At 41.4% G+C, this 24,830-nt stretch overlaps 1 protein-coding gene across 5 annotated transcripts in view; it reads right to left on the bottom strand.

The window, feature by feature from the left end:
- piezo1 (piezo type mechanosensitive ion channel component 1 (Er blood group)) overlaps positions 1-24,830 on the bottom strand; it is a 312,347-nt gene that overhangs the window by 114,938 nt on the left and 172,579 nt on the right. For 4 of the 5 annotated variants that reach the window (XM_063067071.1, XM_063067068.1, XM_063067072.1 and 1 more), the window contains exons 6-8: positions 15,292-15,472; positions 14,345-14,558; positions 550-718 (exon numbers count right to left, since the gene is read on the bottom strand). In XM_063067071.1, the coding sequence (XP_062923141.1) occupies positions 550-718; positions 14,345-14,558; positions 15,292-15,472 (564 nt within the window). The remainder of the gene's footprint in view (positions 1-549; positions 719-14,344; positions 14,559-15,291; positions 15,473-24,830) is intronic. The other variant, XM_063067069.1, reaches the window with a different exon arrangement.

Below are 24,830 nucleotides of genomic sequence, written 5' to 3' on the forward strand. Positions count from 1 at the left end.
GTGGCTAGCTCGACACTCAACCTGGCACAGATGGGAAACGTGCTCGGGGGTGGCCCAACTTGGATTCGAACTCGGGGGCCCTCACTCCGAAGTCCGGCGCTGATGCCACTGCGCCACCAGCTGGCGACAGTTATAAGTATAAAGCGAGTAGAGCAGGGGGCTAAGCTCACAGCCTTGTGGTGCTCCTGTACTGGTGGAAACTGTGGAGAAGATGCTGTTGTCAATTTGAACTGACTGGAGTCTGCAAGTGAGGATATCACTTGTTGCAGACAAAATTGGTGAAAAAAGACAACCATCTTTTTTAAGTTGTTCAAGCACTGCCCTCTTTATTAAGGTTGATGAAATCTAATTTGGCATATATTTTTTATTCTGGATTTTTTGCGTTTTACAGAGGTAATTGCAATCATTCATAAGGGAAGAAAAATGACAAGAGACAGTAATACTATACAATTTATGCCAAACTAGCAAAGACTAAAAAATATTGATGTTCAGCTCTTACTACTTGAATTTTAAAGCACAATGCTAGCGGACAGCTCAATTTACACTTACTGTGGTGCCTGGTGTTTTTCTCTTCAGCTTCAGAAGTGATGCTACAGTGTAATAAAGTAGCAGCAGGACTGCAGGGTTTGCAAACGCAGGCCACGTGTGGTTCACGTTGAGGACAAGCTTGTGAGGATGGCTGCAGTTTGAGTGGATAATATCCTTTAGACCGAACAATCTAAAAATAGACGGATTCAGGTTATTATACAAAAAGTGCTTAAATGTTGAAAAACTGATCCAATCAAACTAAACTCCAAAGTAAATTTTTAACATTAGAACGTAGCATGTTCTCATACTACAGACTATCTACCCTTGGATCTACTGTTCCAAAAGTGGGAGAAGTAACAGAATTATTAAATATCATAGAGGGAGGAATACTGAATCACAAACCATGTGTTTATTTGATAGCGTAGACAAATGTATGGTGGCCAGCAAGCAAATGCAGGAGAAAAAGTTTCTGATTCTTGGAGCACCAGAAACATTCCTGGGGAATGTGTGATCTGAACACGGGAATGGGTTGCACTGCAAGAACACTGGACTAATTTCTTTGTGGGCAGGTCCATTAGTTGTTGTGGCAGTTAATAGGGCATTTCCTATGTCAGTCAGTTAGCCACTCCCACATGGGAGGAATTCACATACCGTTCAAGGAGAGCGATCAATAAAGTTCAGTTGAATTTCCTGCAGGGCTGGTCTCTGCACTCTCGCTCGAGCTCGAATGCAACATTCGTGACCACAAAAGTAGCATTCCAGCTACTGGGGAGGGTTCAGATTGACTTAGAAGAGAGTTTGTTTAAGCAAAGATCAAGTAGGGAGAAAAGCAGAGCTGGTTTAAAGTGATTTTGATTGTCCTATGCTCATGAAAGTTGCAAAATAATCAGGAAGAACTTCTTAACTGTGGTATACCAACAAACATCAATTCGTCTACCACAGGCTTGAGGTTAGCAATGTCCAGTGGTAGAAAACGTTGGGGACCACAGGTCCAAAGTCACTCATTTCTCTTAAATGTGTGCCTACCATATGTAATAGCTAGCCTATATGTGTTCTAACTCTGTGTTATTTCTACTGCTTACCTATCTACTTCTCGTTTAATGCTGATTTCAATGGGTTGTATCCTGAGATCATATCTACTGGTGTGCTTCCTCTACTGCTTCCTGGATTGAAGATGGTTTGAGATCAAACTTGCAAGCTGAAATACAGTTCTCCATCAAGCCTGAGCTCATGATTACTGAATAACGATCAACCAAGTGTATGATACAGCTTAATAGCAGTGGGGGTGTCCTTAAGTTAAAGCACTTTGTAAATTGGAGATGGTTCTAGAAGGACTTGTTATATTGTATGAACTGCAACATTTTCACAGGAAATCTTTCCCACCATTTTTAGTTTTCAACACCTCTACTTTATAAGAAGTTTGTGTAGATTTGGCATGTCACGACAACTTCACCAAACTTTTACAGATGCACAGCAGTGAGCATCCTAACACATTACGTCATGGCCTGGTATGGAAACACCAATGTCCGGGAATGGAAAAGTTTTCAGAAAGTGGAAGATACAGCCCAGGAAGTGCCCTCCCTACCATTGAGCTCATTTACAAGGAGCATCTCCACAAGAAAATACCATCCTTCATCAAAGACCCTTGTACTGCTGCTGCTAAGTTAATTATGTATATTAAGAACATATAGTTAAATTACAAATAGTGCAAAACAGATACAAGTGAGGTGATGTCCATGGGTTCAATGTCCATTTAGGAATTGGATGGCAGAGGGGACGAAGCTGTTCTTGAATTGCTGAGTGCGTACCTTCAGGCTTCTGTGTCTCCTGCCCGATGGTAACAGTGAGAAAAGGGCATATCCTGGGTGATGGAGGTCCTTAATAATGGACACCACCTTTCTGAGACACTGCTCCTTGAAGGTGTTTTGGATGCTACAGAGGGAGATACAGATACTACCCAAGATGGAGCTGACTAATTTTACAACTTTCTATACCTTCCTTCGATCCTGCATAGTAGGTACCACGCCCCCCCATACCAGACAGCGATGCAGCCTGTCGGGATGCTCTCCACTGTGCATCTGCAAAGGTTTTTGAGCGTTTTCAGTAACCTACCAAATCTCCTCAAACTCCTAATGAAATATAGCTGCTGTCTTGCCTTCTCTATAGTTGCATTGAAATGTTGGGACCAGGGTAGATCCTCAGAGATTTTGACACCCAGGATCTTGAAATTACTCACTCTCTCCACTTCTGATCCCTCTATGAGGATTGGTTCACGTTCTCTCATCCTACCCTTCCTGAAGTCCACAATCAGCTCTTTGGTCTTACTGACGTTCAGTGCAAATTTGTTGCTGTGACACCACTCAATTAGCTGGTATATCTCACTCCTGTTTGCCCTCTCGTCTCCATCTGAGATTCTACCAACCATGGGTGCATCATCAGCAAATTTACAGATGGCATTTGAGCTATGACTAACCACACAGTCAAGGGTATAGACAGAGTAGATCAGTGGGCTAAGCACACATCCCCGAGGTGTACCGGTGTTGATCGTCAGCGAGGAGGAGTTATTAATACCAATCTGCACAGATTGGGGTCTTCCAGTTAGGAAGTCGAGGATCTAATTGCAGAGGGAGGTACAGAGGCCAGGTTCCACAGTTTGTCAATCAGGACTATAGGCCTTGCTCTCTTCTCACTACTGCCATCGGGCAGACGGTACAGAAGACTTAAATCCCACATCATCAGGTTTAGGAACAGTTATTACCCTGCAACCATCAACTTCCTGGACTGTGGGATAACTTCACTCACCACAGTTCTGAACTGATTCCACAATTTACAGGCGGACTCAGTAACTCATGCTCTCAGTGTTAATTCTTTTTTATTGGTACAACTTGCTTTCTTTTGCACATTGTTTGTCAGTCTTTGGTTATGTATAGCTTTTCATAAATTTTATTGTATTTATTTATTTTCCTGTAAATGCCTACAAGCAAATGAATCTAAGGGCCGGCTGGTGGCACAACGACATCGGCGCCGGACCCGGGAGCGGAGGTTCCCGAGTTCGAAACTAGTCGGGTCTGCACCCGAGTACGCTTTCCATCCGTGCCAGGTTGAGTGTCGAGATCGCAACTCGACCTCGTACAAACAAAGAGAAAATACTGCGAAAGGTGTCTGTGTGAGGAGTGGCGTACCACACAGTCTCTCTCTTGCTCTGCGCCTTGTAAAAAGCCATGAAAAATCCACCATCACGGACGCACGCACGGACACGCATGCATGCAGGCCAGGCACATGCCAAAAAAAAAGAAAATGAATCTGAGGTAGTATTTGGTAAATATACATAATTCGATAAAAGGATTTACTTTAACTTTGACTTTGTTTGACTACAAGAAGAAGAGGACTTGTAAATTATGTTAATTTAAGTTTGCTTTTTTTTGTACTGTGCTGCTGCTGCAATTAGCTCATTTTCAATGCATTTATACCCTGCATATATTTGCCTGTGACAATAAACTTGAACTTGAATGAAAATGCAAATATATCCTTTAGCAAAGGGAGAGATATTTTCCTGACAGCCGGTTACACCATTCCTTTAGCTTACAGTGAAAACCTTGTGCAGAAGCAGAATTAAGATTTCAACACGATAAACTTTCAAAGGAGGATGAAAGGTCAACAGGTTGAAATAATAATTCTATTTCACTCTCCATAGATACTACCCGACTTACTGAGTATTTCCATGTTTTCTGTGTTTATTTCAGGTTTTCAGCAGCTGCAGTATTTTGCCTTGATTCAGCACTCTGGGGCAGATCTCACTGCACAGACCGGTCCCCTGTGGTCACTGAGAACTCTTTCTTTCCTGACCCGAATGGCCTGTTATGCAGGACCAAAGCCACTTGGACTCCAGCAATATTACATGAACAGCAGCAGGGAGTCCTAGAATTCACTGACGATGCGATACCTCTAAAATGCCCCTGAATATTCTGACCCAACCTCAGCCATGCTGTCAACACAAGAGTGTCAAAATAATTTTCTTCATAAATTACAGCTAAAAAGCTTAAATCAGCTCAAACAGTAGGCAATTTCAAAACTGTAGAGAATGGACTTTCCCTACTCATTTCTTTTCCTCCTCATGGCCCGGCAATCTGCATTGAAATCAGTGTGATCCCAGATCCTGTACCATATAACCTGGCACAAGATCAGAGGGTCAGTTGCCCAGTGTAAATACTGGGAGTCTTTATCATACCGCAGGGAATTATGGTGCAGTGTTCCAAAATATTCGTTGCCAACCATTGCCAACTTTCCGTCTTTGACTACACATTTGTGGAAATCCCAAACCTGCTTCCATTTAAAAAGCAAATACCAGCAGTTCTTTCAGAACCACCAGCATTTACCAGCAAAGCCCCAGCCTCACTCTTTAACTGCGCATGAATAACACAAGAAGCAGGATCCGTGAAAAGCAGCCAGCTCAGAAAGAAAAGAGCTAAAATAGAATATCCCAGTCCATAAATCCTGCCCTTTTTATAAAAAGACATTAATGGGCATAAAGAAACAACATTCAGACATAATTTCAATAGGATATATTATAAAGCCTGCAAAATCCCACTTAGGATTTTGGAATGTTACCCAGATCTCACTTTTTTAGATATCTACAGATTAGAAACTTTTTAATTACTGTCTCTCCTAATTTTCCACATCCATATCCAATGGACACTTTGGAAAAAATCTTAGATTTAAAACTCTCTCAGAAAAGTGTAGTAGCAATTATATATAATATAACTATGAATCTATGTCCTGATGCTTCTAATAAAATCAAAGCTGACTGGGAAAGAGAATTTGAGATTATTATACCGACTGAAAAATGGGAAAAAATTCTTCAGTTGGTGAATTCATCCTCTGTATGTGCTAAGCATAGGTTGATACAGTTTAAAGTAGTGCACAGGACTCACATGTCCAAAGATAAACTATCTCGTTATTACTCTTATATTAATCCAATATGTGACAGATGTCATTCCAAGATAGCTTCTTTAACCCACATGTTCTGGTCATGTCCCTTGTTGGAGAAATATTGGAAAGATATTTTTGATATTATTTCAACGGTCCTAAATATAGACTTACAACCTCATCCAATTACTGCTATCTTTGGACTACCAATGATAGACTTAAATAATTTAACCTCTTCATCACGAAGGATGATTGCATTTCTTACTTTAATAGCTAGAAGATCCATTTTGTTGAATTGGAAAGAGATCAACCCTCCTACTGTATTTCATTGGTTTTCACAAACTATGGTGTGTTTGAATTTGGAGAAAATTAGAAGTGCAGTTTATGACCCTTCTATTAAGTTTGAAAAAACTTGGAGGCCATTCATTCAGCATTTTCATTTGATGTAATTTGATCATTTCCAAACTTGTTTTATCTCCCTGTACTGTTGTTGGAGGGGAATGGAGTCGTCGACACTAAGGTTTTCTTCTTTTCCATTTTTAAGCTGTTAGTTTTGCCCAAGTCTTTTAGGTTAGTTGACTAATTTTGTTTTCTTTGGGGATGGGTTTTTTTTTGTTTTGTTTTATTTTCTTTTTCATTTTTTTTTCCAGTTTTTTTTTTATTTTGTATTATCCGTGGTTAGTTCTACATGTTTGGGAGCTTTGTTAATTTCCACTACTTGGTTTTGCAATTAATCTTTTTAAGTGTAACATTACATCTCCTTCTATTTGTATTATGGCTATGTTCTGTTTCTGTATTTTGAAATTAATAAAAAAGATTGAAAAAGAAAAGGATTTTGGAATGTTTAATGTTACTATTTCTTCTGCACTAATTTTCTCAAATGATTAGGAAAAAGATCTTGTTTACATTGAATCCAAATATTTCCACAGATATTTCTGCATGATTATTTTCAATCTGAGTCACAAGGTGGCACTATTGACAAAAGTACATTGTGGCATTAAAGTTAGATCATTACATTTTGTCCTCTTCAACCTATAGAGAACTTTGTTTATAGCAAATACAACATCAACTACTCAAAATATTCTCCAGAATATAAATATAGGGTTACTGTGCCCAATCCCGGTTTCCAGCCAGTCAGTTCAGACATCCTTAGGGCGCCACGGCAGTGTAGCAGTTAGCGCAATGCTGCTACAGCTTGGGGCGTCAGGGGGAGTTCATTTCCAACAAGATTCTTTCATGAGTTTGTGGGTTCTCCCTTTGATTAAGTGGTTTTCTCTGTGTGCTCCAGTTTCTTCCCACACATTCCGAAGACTTACTGGTTAGTCGGTTAACTGGTTGTTGTATGTCATTAGTAGGTTAACTGGTCATTGTAAATTGTCCTGTGATTAGGCTAGGGTTAAATAGGTGGGTTGCTGGGCTGTGCGGCTCATTGGGCTGGAAGGGCCTGTTTCCACACTGAATCTCTAAATAAATAAAGTAAAAATAAAAATAAACTTCTGTAAACCATGAGTAATCATTCAAGTTACACAATGAAGGTTCACTGAAGCATGTGACTGGATCGGCTTTAATGCTCAAGTACCAATTATGCAATAAAACTGAAGACAGCAAGTCACACCTGCCACGGACATGGAAAAAGGTTGAAACAGATTTATTCCAAAAACATTCAAAAGGTTTCTCAATTGTGCAATTGTGAGGAAAATGCATTAATGCTGAGGAAAGTATTTCCATTTTAGAGGATCGTTGAGGGGATTATAAACAATGATCAAGAAACTTCAGTGCACCCTAAAGAATGAGCGAAATGGATATCGAATGGTATAATGGCCGCTTTGGTCGGGAGCCCATTGCTGCAGACTTTAGAACTGGTGTTCCACATTTTCATGGCTGTGCTTAATTGGTGAGGAAGTGTGGGTTTGGCAGAAGGGAAGGGGAAATCAGGGTGTGGACCAAGCAGAGGGTCAAGGTAAGGGAAGACTGGTGGATGGAGTGGAGCAATCTGGGTCAGTACTATTGTCGGGCCAATGAAGGGAACGGGGAGGAAACCCAGGAGGACAAAAGGTAAGCACTCACATTACCTTATTTCAGTCCCAACCTTTGCTAGTCCACCTTTATCTGAGAAAGCACCACAACAACAGCCGATCCCTAAATAACATGAACTACTTCAACAGTAAATACTTTTGCAACAGAACTCTTGGAAAGCAGTCACTGACTTTGGCCCAGAAATTGGATGGTATGGTATGTGACTGTTTATTTCAGTCCTGTACAACTCAAATGTATTAACACAGACTGAAACACAATAACAATCATTTTTCTGTCATTTCCTCTTCTGCAGATTACACAACTTAATCTGCAACTGATGTGGAAATTACATTAGCCATGCAAGTATGACTACTTTTTCACTCAGGATTCCTGTTACTGATCTCCTTTGCTTCTAGTCTTTCTCCCTTTCTTTTTGCTTCAACTTTACTGTATCTCCTTGCCTTTCAATGGCTGTAATCTAGATGGTGTGGACATTTTCAATTGCAGAGCACTGAAGTAATCGGTGCTACAAGTGTAAATTCTGGAGTAAAGTGTCCAGAGTTGGACTTCAGGAGTTTACTTTGTGTGTAAACAAATCTACTTCACTGGTAAGACATACCTTACTGATGATTTTATTTAGTGTTTGCAATCCTTTGGATGAACTTATATCAACAACAAAAATCTGGAAGAAACCCAACATTTATCTTGAAAGTATACTTCCTAGCGTGTCACACCAGACGGTCAGCCATTCTTGTCTGGCGCGTAGTGTCAGGATTGGTCTCCTTTCGGATTAATCGGGACATGATATGAACGTTCCTGACTCAACCCTTGTTGTTTACAAGGCCGAGTGGCTAGCTTGATGCTCGACCCGGCACGGATGGGAAGTGTGCTCGGGGGGGGCGGGGGGGGGGGGTGCCGACTTGGATTCGAACTCAAGAGCCTTCGTTCCGAAGTCCGGCGCTGATGCCACTGCTACCAGAATTAACAGGACGACACTCAGTAGCCATATTATCAGTATATCTGTTATGTAAATATCTAATCATTAATGCAAATATCCAGTTAACCAATCACGGGCAGCAGTTCAACAAATAAAAGATGCAGACATGTCAAGAGGTTCAGCTGTTCTTCAGACCAAACAATAGAAGTTGGAAGAAATGTTACCTAAGCAACTTTAACCGTGGAATGATTGTTGGTGCCAGATGGGGTGGTTCGCAGAAAATTATCTCCTGGGATTTTCTCACTAAACAGTCTCTAGACTTTACAGAGAAAGGTGTGAAAAGCAAAAAAAACATCCAGTGAGTGGCAGTTCTGTGGGTGAAAATGCCTTGAGAGAGGTCAGAGGAGAATGGCCAGACTGGTTCAAGCTGACAGAAAGGTGACAGTAACTCAAATAACCCCATGTTACAACAGTGGTGCGCAGAACAGCACCTCTGAACGCACACCATGTTGAACCTTGGTGGATGGATTACTGCAGCAGAAGACCATAATCATACCTCCCATACCTAATGAAGTGGCCACTGATTGTGTATCAGAAGGTAAGAAGTAAAAATAAAAGAGTATCTTAAGGCAGGAGTTGTTTGCTGCCAGTAAGTGCAATCATTGTGGCAAAAGAACAATCAAAATCAAAGTACACCACACTTGGAGATTTTACAGATCGACAGTAGCTAGTGAATCAGCACTAATGAAAAGTGAAAACTCTCATTCTCTGTGTATTTGGTGGAAAAAAAATCCCCTTTAAGCAGTCCAACCATCATTTTACAGCCAAACATAAAAAGACAGGTGATCCAATGATATGCTTGCACCGGCCCTATAACCAAGCCCTGGCCACGCAAAAAGCAGGCAGGCGTGACTCATTCCTTCATTATTTCTCTTCCTGAATGGAAACATTTCACCTCAAGAATGCCAAATGCCCAGCTAAAGCTGAAGATTTCCATCTGAGGCACTGTGGTTGAAAAGACGACTGGGCAGAAATGAACTAGAACGCACAGCTGTGAAATTCCTGTTGTATGTTGTTAAACAGGCTCTTGTCTGGTCAGCAGCTGAGTTGCCACAATTGGCCTTAACGTTTTTGCACTAAAGGGCTATGACAAATTTAAGCCTGAGGCCTCAATTGTTTAGTTACAGGGGAGGGTGACACAGTAAATTGACCCAGTAACTGGTGGTTAATTCACAACTTTGGGAGGAAGATTCTAACCCAAGCTTAGCTGCAGTTTACTTAGCCTTACTGTACTGTCCTCTAGTTGTTCACCAGTGTTTGAGAGCCTTGAGCTGGCTCAGGCCCCTCCTTGTCATTAATTAGCACCCATCCTCCCATGGGCCATCTGGTCACCACTGGCAGTAAAGTTGTTCACCTCCCCTTTTCTCCCTCATATCCAGTAACTCCACTCTTTCCCACTCAATATCCCAGTTCCTAATCTTTTGTCCTGGACTAGTCTTTTCCTCTTCTTTTCACCTTATCCCTTTTCCCCCCTGCCCAACTTCACCCCTTTCTCTTTCTCCAAATATAAATGTGCTCTCCCTGCTTTGAATTCCTTTCCCAAATAGTCTCCAATTTGATGCCACTCCTCCTCCCTTGCTGTCTCCTTCACAGTATTTGTGTACCTGCCACATAGCATAAATTACGGAGGGCCTTTGAATTAGCTCCATTACCCTACCTGCAGTTGCTGTCTGGCCTGCTGATCATTTCTAGCATTTACAGATATTATTTTAGAGTTTCAACAACTGACATTTATTTGAATTTCTATTCTTCTGTGGCTATTTCTTTATCTGCACGTCTTCTGTGTTAATCTAAAACAGGAGCCCGAAGACACACACTCAGCACTTTCAGGAACAGCTTCTTCCCGCTACCATCAGATTTCTGAAAGGACAATGACATCATGAACCTTACCTCATTTTTTTTGCACAACTTATTTCATTTAGATAAATTGTAATTTATTGCACACTTCATGTATTGCACTGTACTGCTGCTGCAAAACAACAAATTTCGCGACATACAGTGCTACAGGGTCCCCAAGACTTTTTGCACAGTACTGTATTTGTCAACGTGGAGAGGAAAGTGAGTTTGTACATCTGGCGGGAGTGAAGGATATTGGGAATGGTGAGGGTGGAGCGCCATGGGAGGGGTGTGGGACGGATGGCAGCAAAGGAGTGCCGTGGGGCAGGGGTGGCAGGGCCGCACGGGTGCTGACACACCCAGCCCTGAGACACCAGGCTGGGTCATTTGATTTCGAACAATTGGTTTATTGAGCATTACAGAATGTCCCTCTGGTGCTCCCCCCTTTCCCTCTCGCTGCCCCCTTCCCACTTTCAGTCCACAAGAGAGACCCATATCTGAATCAGCTTTACCATCACTCACGTATGCCACCAAATTTGTTTTTTTTGCGGCAGCAGTACAGTACAAAAGTTTTAGGCACCCTAGCTACACAGTACTGTATGTCAGTAGTAATAAACGTGATTCTGATTCTGAGCAGTCAGTTACCAAATTTCCCTGTTAACCAGGCAGACTCATTTCCTTCTGTCTGCTGCAGAAACAAATGTGGATTTCCTGTGCCAATCTCCCGTCAGTGAATGGTACTGAAATAAACTGTGTCATCGGACTCTCTAAGCAGTAATCAGAGGGGAAAAAAGAAACTGTCTGCAGTCATGGCGTGCCCCACGACCGAGCAGGCTTCCTGTTCTCAGTACACATCAGGAGGAGGCACTGGTATCCAGGGACAGGAGAAACCGAGAAGTGTGTCTCGAATCAGAAACAATGCTGGTAAACATCTGGATACACTGCAAGGCTAAAGTTCAGATGCTTATATTGTCTGACACTCTGAAATCTGCCGTTTTAAACATGAACATTAAAAGGTTGCTCCCTTAGTAAGACCCTTACGGAATACAAATTCTATTACTGGATATAATTATAAAACAGTTGAGTGCCAGCTTAAGATTCTTTCTTAATTTTTAATTTGTTTAAAGAAGTTGCCTTGGTACTTGAACAGAATTTCAAGTGATGGGGAGATGGGCAAAGCAATAGACACAATTTACGAGTTGGATGACCACTGGGAACCCCAGCAACTTACCAGTAACACTTCAGGGGTGCATCTACCCTGCTATTCCCTGTCTTTTTAGCAGCTCCTGGGACTGATACAAGACAAGCAGGTTGTGGGAAGAGATGAACAAGAGTGTGCAACTCGTTTTATTGGTTCAGCGTGTCCTGCTGCAAAAAGCGCTGGTCAAGCTGCCTCACACTTGCAAAAATGCAAGGAGCTTTGAAGCCCAGAGTTTAATGAACTGGCTTCAAAGCACCATTGAAGCAGATGGGGAAATAGCAAATCACCATCGCCACTCTTGAATATAATTTAATCCAGCTGTAATGTGTTGGCACGTGTTGGCCAAATGGTTAAGGCGTTTGTCTAGTGATCTGAAGGGTGCTAGTTCGAGCCTTGGCTGAGGCAGCGTGTTGTGTCCTTGAGCAAGGCACTTAACCACACACACTGCTCTGCGACGACACTGGTGCCAAGCTGTATGGGTCCTAATGCCCTTCCCTTCGACGACATCACTGGCGTGGAGAGGGGAGACTTGCAGCATGGGCAACTGCCGGTCTTCCATACAACCTTGCCCAGGCCTGCGCCCTGGAAACCTTCCAAGGTGCAAATCCATGGTCTCACGAGACTAACAGATGCCTATATAAAAAATGGCTGTAGAAATTATAACGCTATTCTTAATGAATAGGAAGTTGAGCAGCACATATCAAAAGTTTGTCCTTGATGCAGCTTGCCAGCGTCTACAAAACAATTAACTGATACAGGAAAAACTCCATTCAGCTTCTGCTAACCCACAGTTTTATCCGGTAACATGAAAAGCAAACCACTCCAGCAATGCCACAGACCTGAACTAAAACCAGTACATGATGGAAAAATTCAGGTCAATGATTCCTCATCTACAAAGTGCCATGGACAAAGAGCCTTGCCTTCCTCTCCATAACGCTGTCTGACCAGGACTTTCAGATCTTATTCTCTCTGCAAACTTGTTCCGAAAATAAAACCTCAGATAAACACAGCAACATAGTTAGTTTGCTGTGCTTTGTTTCTTATACTTAACACCATGTTAGTAAATACTATTTTTGTTTCTTTTAATGTCTTTTCATCATGTGCAATCAATTACAACTCCACTAATCAAGTATCTGAGAGCTTGGAAATCTGAACGGGCCCAGCACCCGGCTCACTCATTAATCCGGAGTGTGCGGTCAGGGTCCAGAGTGCGAGTGGGACGTGCAGCCAGAGTTGGCGGTTGGGACTGAAGGCTGGCTGAGCCAGGTGAGGTCCCAGACATGAAGGGTCAGGAATGTGGGCTGCTTGTGGGTTGATAAACTCACCTTGCCAACATAGCCAATGTTATTTTAAAAAATGTTTTCTTCCTGTTCCACACTATTAACTTGACTGCTCTCCTCTTTCTCGTTTACAGTACAGCTTGATGATTTAAGCCAGAGTTCATCTGATGGCACAAGGTCAAACCTCACCAGATTGTTTCTGTGTTCCTGCTTTCAGACACTTTTTAGATATCATTCACATCCCACTCTTACCAACATCATCTGCACATCCAGGCAATACACACAAAATGCTGGAGAAACTCAGCAAGTCAGGCAGCATCTATAGGTGGGGAATAAGCAGCTGATGTTTTGGGCCAACTGTTTATTCCCTTCTATAAATGCTACCCGACTTGCTGAGTGAGATTTACCAACTAGTAGAGTGCTGTCGCAGCAACAACCTTGCACTCAATGTCAGTAAGACGAAAGAGCTGATTGTGGACTTCAGGACGGGTAAGATGAAGGAACACATACTAATCCTGATAGAGGGATCAGAAGTGGAGAGAGTTTCAAGTTCCTTGGTATCAAGATCTCTGAGGATCTAACCTGGTCCCAACATATCGATGCAGCTATAATGACGGCAAGACAGCAACTTGCCTTCATTGGGAGTTTGAAGAGATTTGGGATGTCAACAAATACACTCAAAAACTTCTATAGATGTACCATGGAGAGCATTCTGACAGGCTGCATCACTGCCTGGTATGGGGATGGGGGGGGGGCGCAGAGAGGGGCTGCTGCACAGGACCAAAAGCAGCTGCAGAGGGTCATAAATTTAGTCGGCTCCATCTTGAGTACAGCCTACAAAGTACCCATGACATCTTCAAGGAGCAGTGTCTCAGAAAGGCAGCGTCCATTTTTAAGGACCCCCAGCACCCAGGGCATGCCCTTTTCTCACTGCTACCATCAGGTAGGAGGTACAGAAGCATAAAGGCACACACTCAACGATTCAGAAACAGCTTCTTCCCCTCTGCCATCTGATTCCTAAATGGATATTGAACCCTTGAACACTACCTCATTTTTTAAAATATATATTATTTCTGTTTTTGCACAATTTTTAATTGATTTAATATACATATACTGTAATTTATTTAGTTTCTATATTATACGTTGCTTTGAACTGCTGCTGCTAAGTTAACAAATTTCACGACACATGCCGGTGATAATAAACCTGATTCTAATTCTGATTTTGTGTGTGTTCTCCTTAAGATTTCTAGAATCTGCAGAATCTCTGGTGTTTATGCCTCCCTAAGCACAGTTTTGATGGATCTCAAGATATATTAAATGTCCAGTTTTGCAGTATTTTCTGTATCAGATTGAAAGAACAGCTAAAATAATTGCCATTTCCTTACATGCTCTCAGAAAATGGCTGTTATATATTATTTCCTCCATCAGGAGAGGGGAATTGTACCAAAACTATTAAAAAATGGACATCATTCTAGCATCAAGGTTTTTTTTATTATAAATAGGCCACCATGCAATTATTTTGGTGCATGTAAATAACATATATATTCATCTTCTCCTTACCTGGACCAGAGCCCACCAGGGGGGAACATCTCCTGGATAAACGCAGACTGGTAGATATACAGGCAGATAATGTGGCCCGCAGTGTAAACTGCCACCATCACACATATTGTGTTAAATCCAACATGGCTCATTGGACAGTGACAGGCCCACCAGGTACAAATTCCAATGAAAAACAGATAATAAACACCAGAGAATGCAGACGGAACGGTAATTCCTGCAAGATGAAAGTAACAGAATCCGCATTACATGAATATACAAACTGTAAGACATCTGCTTTGAAATTATCTTCAATAAATGTCATGAGCTTTATTCCTGTATGCACTCAGAGGCTACTAACCTCTATGTCACAATTGTTAAGTTCATTGGTAAAATGTAACATCAATCGCATGTAAAATAAAGATATATTGCAGCAAATATTCATTATAATTCACCTCCACAACCTAGCTCAATAGAAGTTGCCCAGAAACAGAATACTGTACATAGTCCAATTACATAGCCGTGTTTTCTGCATGTGACTAAAGGGGAAAGTCTATGACTCAACTGTTTGAAACAACAGCATACTCTGTGAAGATCAGTAAAGTAGACACTAGTAGGCTGGCGGTGTAGTGGTATCCACACCAGACCTTGAGGTGAGTAGACTCATATTCAAATCCGGCCAGCTTCTTGCACGCTTTCCACCTGTGCTTGGTTTAGCGTCATTAAAAAAAACAGACAAATGCTAAAGAAAGAGCAAGGTTGCCACCCGATGCACCACAAGGTGCAGAAAGGAACAACAACAAAAGCAGGCACCAATTTCTTGTTTTAGTCACCAGAACCAAATCCATGTTCGGTAGTAACCAGACCGATAAATCACAAATGGATTCTGTTCCATGAGACAAAAAGATACACATCCAAAATTAAACAGCTTAATTAGTGCATGAATGAACAGTTGTCACAGAAGCATTTACCAGCTAATGCCAGGAGCAGAATAGCCACTATTTTCCCTGTAGCTTCGAGAAGCTTCTGTGCTGCAGTTCGCAGTCGCGCCAACGCAGCTATACGGGCTTGTCTCCATCTTTCCCGTTCGGCTGTGTCTTCTTCATCCTCTATAGCATCTTCCAAGTCAGTACCTTCCTCTTCTACATCCTGCTGACATGCAAGCACAACACATCTCATTAGATATCGTGACAGAAAAGTCCAAAAGTGCTCCGTGTCCCAATTAGATAACTGCTACATTAACCAATGACTCAGCAGGCTCTGTATCACTAGGTGATGGCACAACCCACCCATATTTTACCAGAGAACTGCTGCAAGGGTGATTACACTAATAAAAACCTCTATGGACTACTGGACCTCTCGTACAGTAAATGGGATATGGGCCAGCACTTGCTGACAACAGTGTGGTGAGGACGGCCCTTCTTTTCTGGAACTGCCGATTTGCTCACTAAGACATTGCAAAGCAAAATAAAAACAAATAGGATAAATGCAAGATAATGCCATCAAATGGGTGCTAAGAAATAAATCCACACCTGCAAAATGGGAGGGGAAAAAGTGCCAGCTGGCTAAGCAATGCCCCCGGGCTTAACCAACTGTCCGAGCCTTTGAATGCTTCTGATTATCCTTGACATTTGGAAGCATTCAAAATTATTGGTACAAGTTCAAATGGCAGATTCCCAAAAATGACTGTTACAATAGAGCAAGTTTATGCTCCAGTGATGGATTCCTCAAGGATTCCAACTTCAGAGTCCAACTGCAGAATTTCTGATGAAGAGCCGCCAACAAGTTCAGGACTTGTACGTTTGCAGTGGAAGCTGAAACTGTGCAGCACGTGAATGAAAAATGCCGACCACTGCATGGACCACCTCCCACCCATGATATACAAAGGCATGTTCTATATCATGTTATTGATGCTACAGCAAATTGTTCAGATGTTATTTTGGAACAATGAAAGCTTATAGCCACAAAGTCCAACTGTTAAGATTTGTCACCGGATGCTGTAAATCTGAATTGAACAATGTATTTTTAAAATGAGGGACCTTGTAATTTCTGGGTTGCAAACAATAACCAATTCATCATTTATGAAGTGTGCACTCTAAAGTCTCTTACTTTCATAGATAATTGGTTTATAAACTACTGAAGAAATCTTTAAAAATATTTTAAACTTAAAGAATACTTGTTAAAATAATGTTGAACTTGTCGAAGGGCCCACATAATTAGATTGCTAGATCCTATAGTATGCCTTTCTTGCTGGTCATAGAAAGAAAATCTGACAATTACAGGCACAGATATGAGCTGCAAGAGATTGACCATTACACTCTAAGTCCCTTCCATTAACAAGATTCCCTCTTATATCCACTAATGCATCTTAGACACTCAAAATGCATTTGGTACAAATATACAATCACTTGTTGTAAGTTAAGTTATTTCACCCACCTACTTCACATGTCTTACCCTTGATTTCTCATGCAGGCCAAAATTCACAATAGCCTCCAAGTGAATTTGCTAAAGCAAGACCGAATTAACTTCATTTTGCTATTTTTATATCTGACTAATTTGAAATTCTTTTCTCTCTCTCTCTCTCTCACACACACATACACACAAATGCAAAGTGTTTATAAAATAAATGCTTTAACGTAGAAGCAAGATATATTCATCAGTAATACCACATTGTGTAAAGAAATAATTGCAAATCATGATGGGACCTATTTCTTTATTCTCCTGGCTCCTGTGTTGAATGCGTTCATTACTCTAATGACATTAAGAATATTAACTTGCATTTTAATATTTGAACATCTGCCCCTGCAAAGTCTTTATTAAAGAAATACCTAAAGTCATAACATTTTTAAGAATCTTCCTCTTGACTCGCTAAGGAGATACTCTTTACAGGGAAAAAATAATCAGCTTCAATGTACAAATGCAAAAAAACTTGCATTTGTGGATCAGGTGCTGGTATGACTTGTCCCTACCAAATAAAGTACTGCTTGCAATGTCCAACAGTAAGAATGATTTTTGAAATATTTTGTGCAGCTTCATACATTGATCTTTTTATAAAGAATCAACCCATTACACAATGTTGCTAGATGTTTCAAAGTCAGCCATATGAAATCGAAAAAAATATCAGTGACAAATTAAAAGTACTTTCTATTTGTTGCCATGTGTAATCAAAATCAAAGCTCCTATCCAAACTCTTATCTCAAAGGGGAAATTCATGTGGGTGGATTATATCCAAGTGCTCCAGATTCATCACAGACCTTCAGTTCCAATCAGGCTCTTTCAATGACTGATAAAAGTACATAAAGAACTGCAGCACAGTGTAATCCAATATTTAAAAGTTACATGACAACTACGGCAATGCTGGATAGCTGAATCACAGCTTTGTAAAGCTTGGATCAGACACTAGAATGAATGGTTTGGTTTTTGCATTGTCAACACTGCAACATCCACATTCAGAAGCTTCACTAACTTGCTATTGGCTGATTTGATTTATTTTGGGCACGGCTGCAAATCTGGAGTCGTGTTACAAATCAATGCCCATTCTCCTCAGCAGTCTTTTTATTTGATTAAACAATTTATTTAAATTTATTAAAACTGGTTCTAGACTTTCTACTTTCATTCTATCTCTATACTAATCTATTTTTACAATACTGTGTTCTAAGGTTATAATTGCACAAAATAAGGCATTTATCTAGACACAGAAGATTGCAGTTGCTGGGACCTGGAGCAACAAATAAGGTGCTGGAGGAACTCAGCAAGTCAAAAAGCATCCACGGAGGGAAACGGACAGTCAACGTTTGGGTCGAGACCCTTCATCTGGACATTTATTTAGATTACCAATGACAAACCTACTAAAGAGAATCACCTGTGAGTCAGTGCATCTCATCATCCATCCTTGCTATTGTGTTACACAATTATTCTGCACCTACCGGGTTAGCATATGTAACAGTTAGTTTAACTGACTTCAGCCACTAGCCTTCAGATCTGAATACGCAATGAAGATTAAATTTAAAATGCACCTCAGAATGGTAAAATGCAGACCAGACAGTCCAAGAAACTGTCTGCATATGCATGAGTCCAATCAAAATCCCGTTGCATGGATACGACAGTAAATAACACCTATCTTGGGTGTGATGGTGGGAAAATCCAGGCATTTGAACCTGTTCTGTGTAGTTCAAAGGAAACATTGTAAATATGGATTTGTTTGACATCCTGAATTTTCTTTGATCTTTAGCACATAAAATATTGTGTAGTGCTGGGTCAAGTAGACCTTGCTCTGAAAGGGTCTCTCCCTTCCTCTCCCCTCTCTATTCCAAAGTCTATCAGCTTATTTGTGATATGTTGTCAAATAAAGAGATTGCTTCATGTTTACCAGCACTTCTCTCCGGTGACTTCGTTCACACAGCAATGCTACCTAATGGCAAAAAACACAAGAGATTCTGCAGATGATGGAAATACTGAGTAACAGGCACAAACTGCTGGAGGAATTCAGCAGGTCAAGCAGCACCCATGGATAGGAATAAACAGTCCACATTTCAAGCCTCTTAGTGCCCCTAACTTTCTGAAACATTCAAAAACTATTGAACATAAAGGAAAGAAATTAAAATGATAAACCTGCAGTTGGGAGTTAATACCCAAAGTCCTCGCTCACCAGCTATGGATGCAAAGTGCAGATCACACTAATCATCTACACCTGTTTTGAGTTGTACTTTTCTGTCTGATATCTGGCCCCAAAAGGCCAGATATCAGACAGTAAAGCGCCAAGAACTTATTCCCAAATGCACTTGACTGGTTTTTACAGAAGGTACAGCTGGGGGTAGAGCTTTGGATCCTGTCAATGCTGTATGGATACTAATAGTTTTTATACACCTGAAATTTAGAGACAATTAGCGACTATTACAGTCTTAGTACATGATGAGAAAATATTAAGAGTACTCAATTACGTTTGTATTTGACTCAAATTTGTCAGAAAATCCAGAGTATTTTCACCAGAGTTCATTGATTAAATATGTACCATTGAACTTTGGAAATGGGGGCAGGTTATTGGCACTTTGGCTGGTTGCCTCCTCTGCTAGTTGGGGCCAGCAAGATTTTCATCAATTTGTATGTCTCAACACCAAGAAATGAAAACAGACAGATTTTCCCTTCTGGCTATTTCTTGCAATGAAAACATTGCACGTATTGAGTCATGCTCACACTATTAAAGGAGTCAAACACCAATAATGGCCTTCTTGACATATTGGAAAGCACTCATGCCTTCCACATACATTCGTGCAGTTTTGGTTTATACAGCAGCCCCTTAACTTGGGCTCAACACCTTATTGGTATCCACAGTTAAATCTCTCAAAACATAATCAGTACTTATTCCCGAAGTAAACACCCTGCCTAACCTTCCCCACTATTGATCAAAGCAGCATTGGTAACATAATATACTCATGTACAAATATGTGTACAAATAATGGGTCCTCATTCAACATGGGATGGTCCAACCCATGTGAGCTTTGTGCATTGCTATCTTTTTATTTATTTGTTTGTTTGTTTGTTGAGGTACAGCACTTCGAGCCGCACTACCCAGCAATCCCTCGACTTAACCCCTAGCTTAATCACAGGACGATTTACAATGGCCAATTAACCTACCAAACTGGTATGTCTTTGGACTGTGGGAGGAAACCAGAGCACCCAGAGGAAACCCTTGCAGTCATGGGGCAAACGTGAGAGTGGATATCGGACCACTGGAAAATAATGCCAGAGAGGTAGTAATGGGGTGATAAAGAAATGGCACATGAATTGGATAATTATTTTGCATCAGTCTTCGCTGTGGAAGGCGCTACCAGTATGGTGGAAATTCCAGAGTCTCAGGGGTCAGAAGTGTGTGAAGTTGTCATAACTAGGGAGAAGTTTCTTCAGAAACTGAAAGGTCTGAAGGTAGATAAAAAACATGGACCAGATGGCGTACACCCCGGGGTTCTGAAAGAGTTGGCTGAAGAGATTGTGGAGGCATTAGTAATGATCTTTCAAGAATCATAGAGGGCTATGCGTAATCTTAGGTAATTTCTAAGGTAAGAGCATATTCGGCACAGCTTTGTGGGCCAAAGGGCCTGTATTGTGCTGTAGGTCTTCTATGTTTCCTTACAGGCAGTGGCGGGAATATTGAGTGGCCCTCCATGCACTAGATGGTGCTGTTTGAAATAGTCTCCATTTAATAATACATACAGTATATGCAGCCCATAATGACTCAAGATAGCCACGTGCTCAATATGCAATTTTAGTGGCACTTACATGGTAAATGACGAATTTTATTATAGCTAATATCTGTCAGCAAGCTAAGTGCATTATGTTATCTTGGAGTAAACATGCTAATCTTTATCAAGTTAGGACATTTCAGTAAAGATTTCATGTACCATGAGTTTGCACAGGTATTTCTGCTCAGTGTGGAACTGATCCATACCAATTGCAAGGCCCTGGCTCAGCCTCTCTCAGTGCTGAATGACTTGATCTTGACTGGCATGGTCAATATCCTATGAGTGGGGCGGAGAAATGAAGCCAGAGTTCATTGTCTCAACTGCACTATTACCTTTATTTGAAAGTATTGCGTAAACGAAAGCAAGAATGGAATTTAACGAGACAATGGGGTCTCCTGGATTGAATGGTTTGTCCTCTATCTTCACCAAGCAGGAATGACAATAACGAGTTCAGTTGCCTTTTTTGTAATTACACAGCAGCCTAACCCAACATTGTTAGCCAGCCGCAATAATCATACAAAAATTCTTACGCTGAATGTATTCACCGCTGAATGTATTTTTACTGTAGTCATCAAAGAAATTTGCTGAAATAGAGCACATTCTTTACAGCATACTTAGACAGCGAAATGCTTGACCTTATGTCTTGTGTCTTAAGTACTGTTTTTCCTCAGGGCTACTTTAAATAGTGATTCGGCTTTCTCAGAAATAATTAGAAATAATTGGTGTGTTCCAAAGCTCCTCTGTGTATATCTTTTCAAAACAAATATACTGCACTGAAATATTACAGAATTCCTATCATTGCTTGGTTGCATTCAATGTTTCCCTGAGTACCGTGCTTCCCAAGTTTCCAGATAAATATAAAAGCAGCTGAATTATTCCCACATTCTCAGTGTGTATGCAAGTGAGTGCACATTTTCAGTGAGTATACAAGGAAAATATTACATCAATTTTGACAATGTAATACACGTTAGAATTTCTCCTTGCTCATTGTTGTTCTTATATTAATTCTTGTCTTCTTTCTTCTTCTGTTGCTTATTTTGCTGTTCTTTTCTGCGTGGAGGACAGTGGGAAATTCCTAAGCTAATTAAGGTTTATACATGAACCAAATCAATGGATTGCATGAGTTAGTGTAAAAATATTGCATAAAATGGGTTATATGGTACAAATTGTCCTAGTTCCAGATGTCATCATGTTACCTAACATGGCCTCTACCCTTTTCCTCCATCTGTGTTTATCTGCCGTACCCTATAATCCATCAACACTATTTGTTTCATTTACTTTTTGTGGATGTGAGCTTCTCATCCTCAACAATGTCTTTCCAAAGGAGCTTCTCCTAACTATGCAACACAAAATACAATGCTAAGGAACTCAGCAGCCAGGCAGCATCTATGGAAAAGAGTACTGTTGCTGATTCAGCCAAGATTATGAAAGAAAGGGAAGGGGGAGAAGCACCAGAGGGAGGTGATGGGCAGGTGAGGGGATACAGTGAGGGAGGGAGACAGGAATGGTGAAGTGGGGGGGGGGCACCAGTGGGAGGTGATGGGCAGGTGAGGAGATACAGTGAGGGAGGGAGGCAGGAATGGGGAATGGTGAAGTGGGGGGGCACCAGAGGGAGGTGATGAGCAGGTGAAGAGTTACAGTGAGGGAGGGAGACAGGAATGGGGAATGGTGAGGTGGGGGGGGGGGCACCAGAGGTTTCATCTATCACCTGCCACTTTGTACTTCTTCCTTCACTCCCCACCTCTTACTTCTCTCCTTCCTTTCCAATCCCATTGGAGGGTCATGGCCTGAAACGTCGACTGTACTCTGTGAAATCCTCTGCCCAATGAAGCAGTGGAGGCTCCCTCGGTAAATATATTTAAGACACGGTTGGATAGATTTTTGCATAGTAGGGGAATTAAGGGTTGTGGGGAAAAGGCAGGTAGGTGGAGATGAGTCCATGGCCAGATCAGCCATGATCTTATTGAATGGCAGAGCAGGCTTAACGGGCTAGATTGCCCACTCCTGCTGCTAATTCTTGTGCTCCTATGTACTCTTTTCCATAGCTGCTGCCTGGCCTGTTGAGTTCCTCCCTCCAGCATTGCGTGTGTGTTGCTTGGATTTCCAGCACCTGCAGATTTTCTCTTGTTTGTGACTCACCTAACTATCTTCCATTTATGGCCCTGGTTTCTATCTCAGTGGCTGGCTCCTAATCAGTGTCTCTGAATCTCCTCTATCATACTCATAGATAATGTTTAAGACCACTGTAAAAACTACATCTCAGTACTCTCTTTTCTAGAAAAGAGACCAACCTACCTAAAAACTTCACAATAGTTAGAATCTCACTGTTTTTGTCTCATTCTACTACACCTTACTTGGAATATATGTATGATTAGAGCTAATACTGCATGGTTGGTTTGATCAAATGTGCATGCAAATGAAAAAGTTAATGGGGCAAGGAAAGACTTTTGCTAATCGACTGGGAAAGAAATGCAAAACTTGTGATAAACTACAAAAACAGTGTGACAGAGACAGTAAAAAGCCTAAAGAACAAATCCTTGCATTAACCGAACGGCTCTGTGTTCTGTGTATGAGTCCCGGCCCTATGTCCTGTTTCCAAGGAGGGGTCCTGGCTCTGTGTTCCACGTTCCTGTCACTCCCTCGACCAAGGCTCTGCGTTCCTGTCTCTCCCTCGACCAAGTCAAGGCTTCGGGGTCTCGTCCAGTCCTAGCCATGATCCAAGAACCTTGTCCTGTCCGAGCTACGGCTTTGTGTTCTCATCTTGTCCATGTATCTCACTCATCCCAGAAGTACCTTGCCCAGCCCAGTGCTGGGGTTCCGCATCCTGTGCTGGGGTCCCCTTGTCCTGTCCAGGAGTCTAACGTCCAGTCCTGTTGCCTCTCCTTGTCCTGTAGCCACGTCTTGTCCTCACCTAGCTCTGGAGACCAAGCCTGAGTCAAGTCCCAGGTTCCGGGTCCTTGCTCAGTCTGTGGCTCACATACCCAAGCCTCGAAGTACCCTAGCCTCGAAGATCCCAAACTTCGTCATGATTTCGCCTAGATCTGGGGTCTGAGCCCAAGTCAAGACCCAGGTTCTGGGTCCTTTTCCAGTCTCTGGCTCAGAGTCCAAGCCCAGGCTCCTGGTTCCAAGTTCCATGTCCTGGTTCTGCTTTCCAAGTCAAGTCCTAGCCCAAGCCCTGTATCCTTGTCTCGTCCAGGGCCTGCGTCATGTCCAGCATCTTTTCTTCCTCACTTCCCTTGCTTGCTTAACTCTAGTCCTAGTCCTGTTCCTAGTATGTCAGTGTCTGTGTCTCCCAGCCCCACCCCGCCCCCATGACATTATCATAATCTACATCTTTTTTACTTAAGGGTGACCATTAATAGAATAGTTCGAATTTGCCTAAGCATGCCCACAGATCTTCCTTACCATGACATCATCCTATGAATACTTTGAAGAGTATATACCTTTGATATTGGCATAATTCAGATAGTTTTTTTTATTATTTTACACTTTACATAGATACCACAAGTCATTCTGCCTTTGAATTTTCAGATATAATGATTCTAAATGTGTGATTTAGAATCAAAGGGAAAATTGTTGTATCCGACTGTTTAATTGCTATTTTCTTTGCAGTTTAATAATTGTTAGCTAACATTTTAAGTAGATTTTATATACGGACATGAAATAGTTTAGCTTGTTTTTACTAGTGGCCACAGATTATATGTATAGTTGTTCAGTGTATCCCTTAGTGGTTACACTGGTATGATTCTGGAAGCTTCTCTTCGCATTGTATTATTTTAATAGCAGATTTCTCATTGGTTGACACTTATCTATGAATTTAAATGAATTTTTTTCTTATCTATCGGGTATAAAAATAGCTGACCACAAGGCAGTGTCATCTTAGTCTTTTTATCTTTAAGTCTTTATTCTGCCTTTTGCTGCTAGCTTCTGTCCATTTCAATTTTCCTTTGTTCTGTCAATGCTTAAGTAAATATTCAGGAAGCAACAAGTTTTGTGCCTCTTTCCAAACTTCTGTAAAAAACTTGGATTAAAAGATCAGAATCCAACAATAGAGATATTGTTGGATATCTCTATATCCACTTCACTCCCCACATTTTCTGCTGAACCATTGTTCCTTCAGAGTCACTCTGAGATTTTCCATTACTCAGCAATCCAAGTATGCTGAAAAATCACCATAAAACCTGGATGCTGAGCGGCTGAGCGGAGAGGCTCCCATCCACACATATTCAATTCCCAGTCTGCCACAGCCAGAAGCTTGGTGGATCTGTGAT

Source organism: Mobula hypostoma, chromosome 14 (genome assembly GCF_963921235.1).
Source record: "Mobula hypostoma chromosome 14, sMobHyp1.1, whole genome shotgun sequence".
Classification (NCBI taxonomy): domain Eukaryota; kingdom Metazoa; phylum Chordata; class Chondrichthyes; order Myliobatiformes; family Myliobatidae; genus Mobula; species Mobula hypostoma.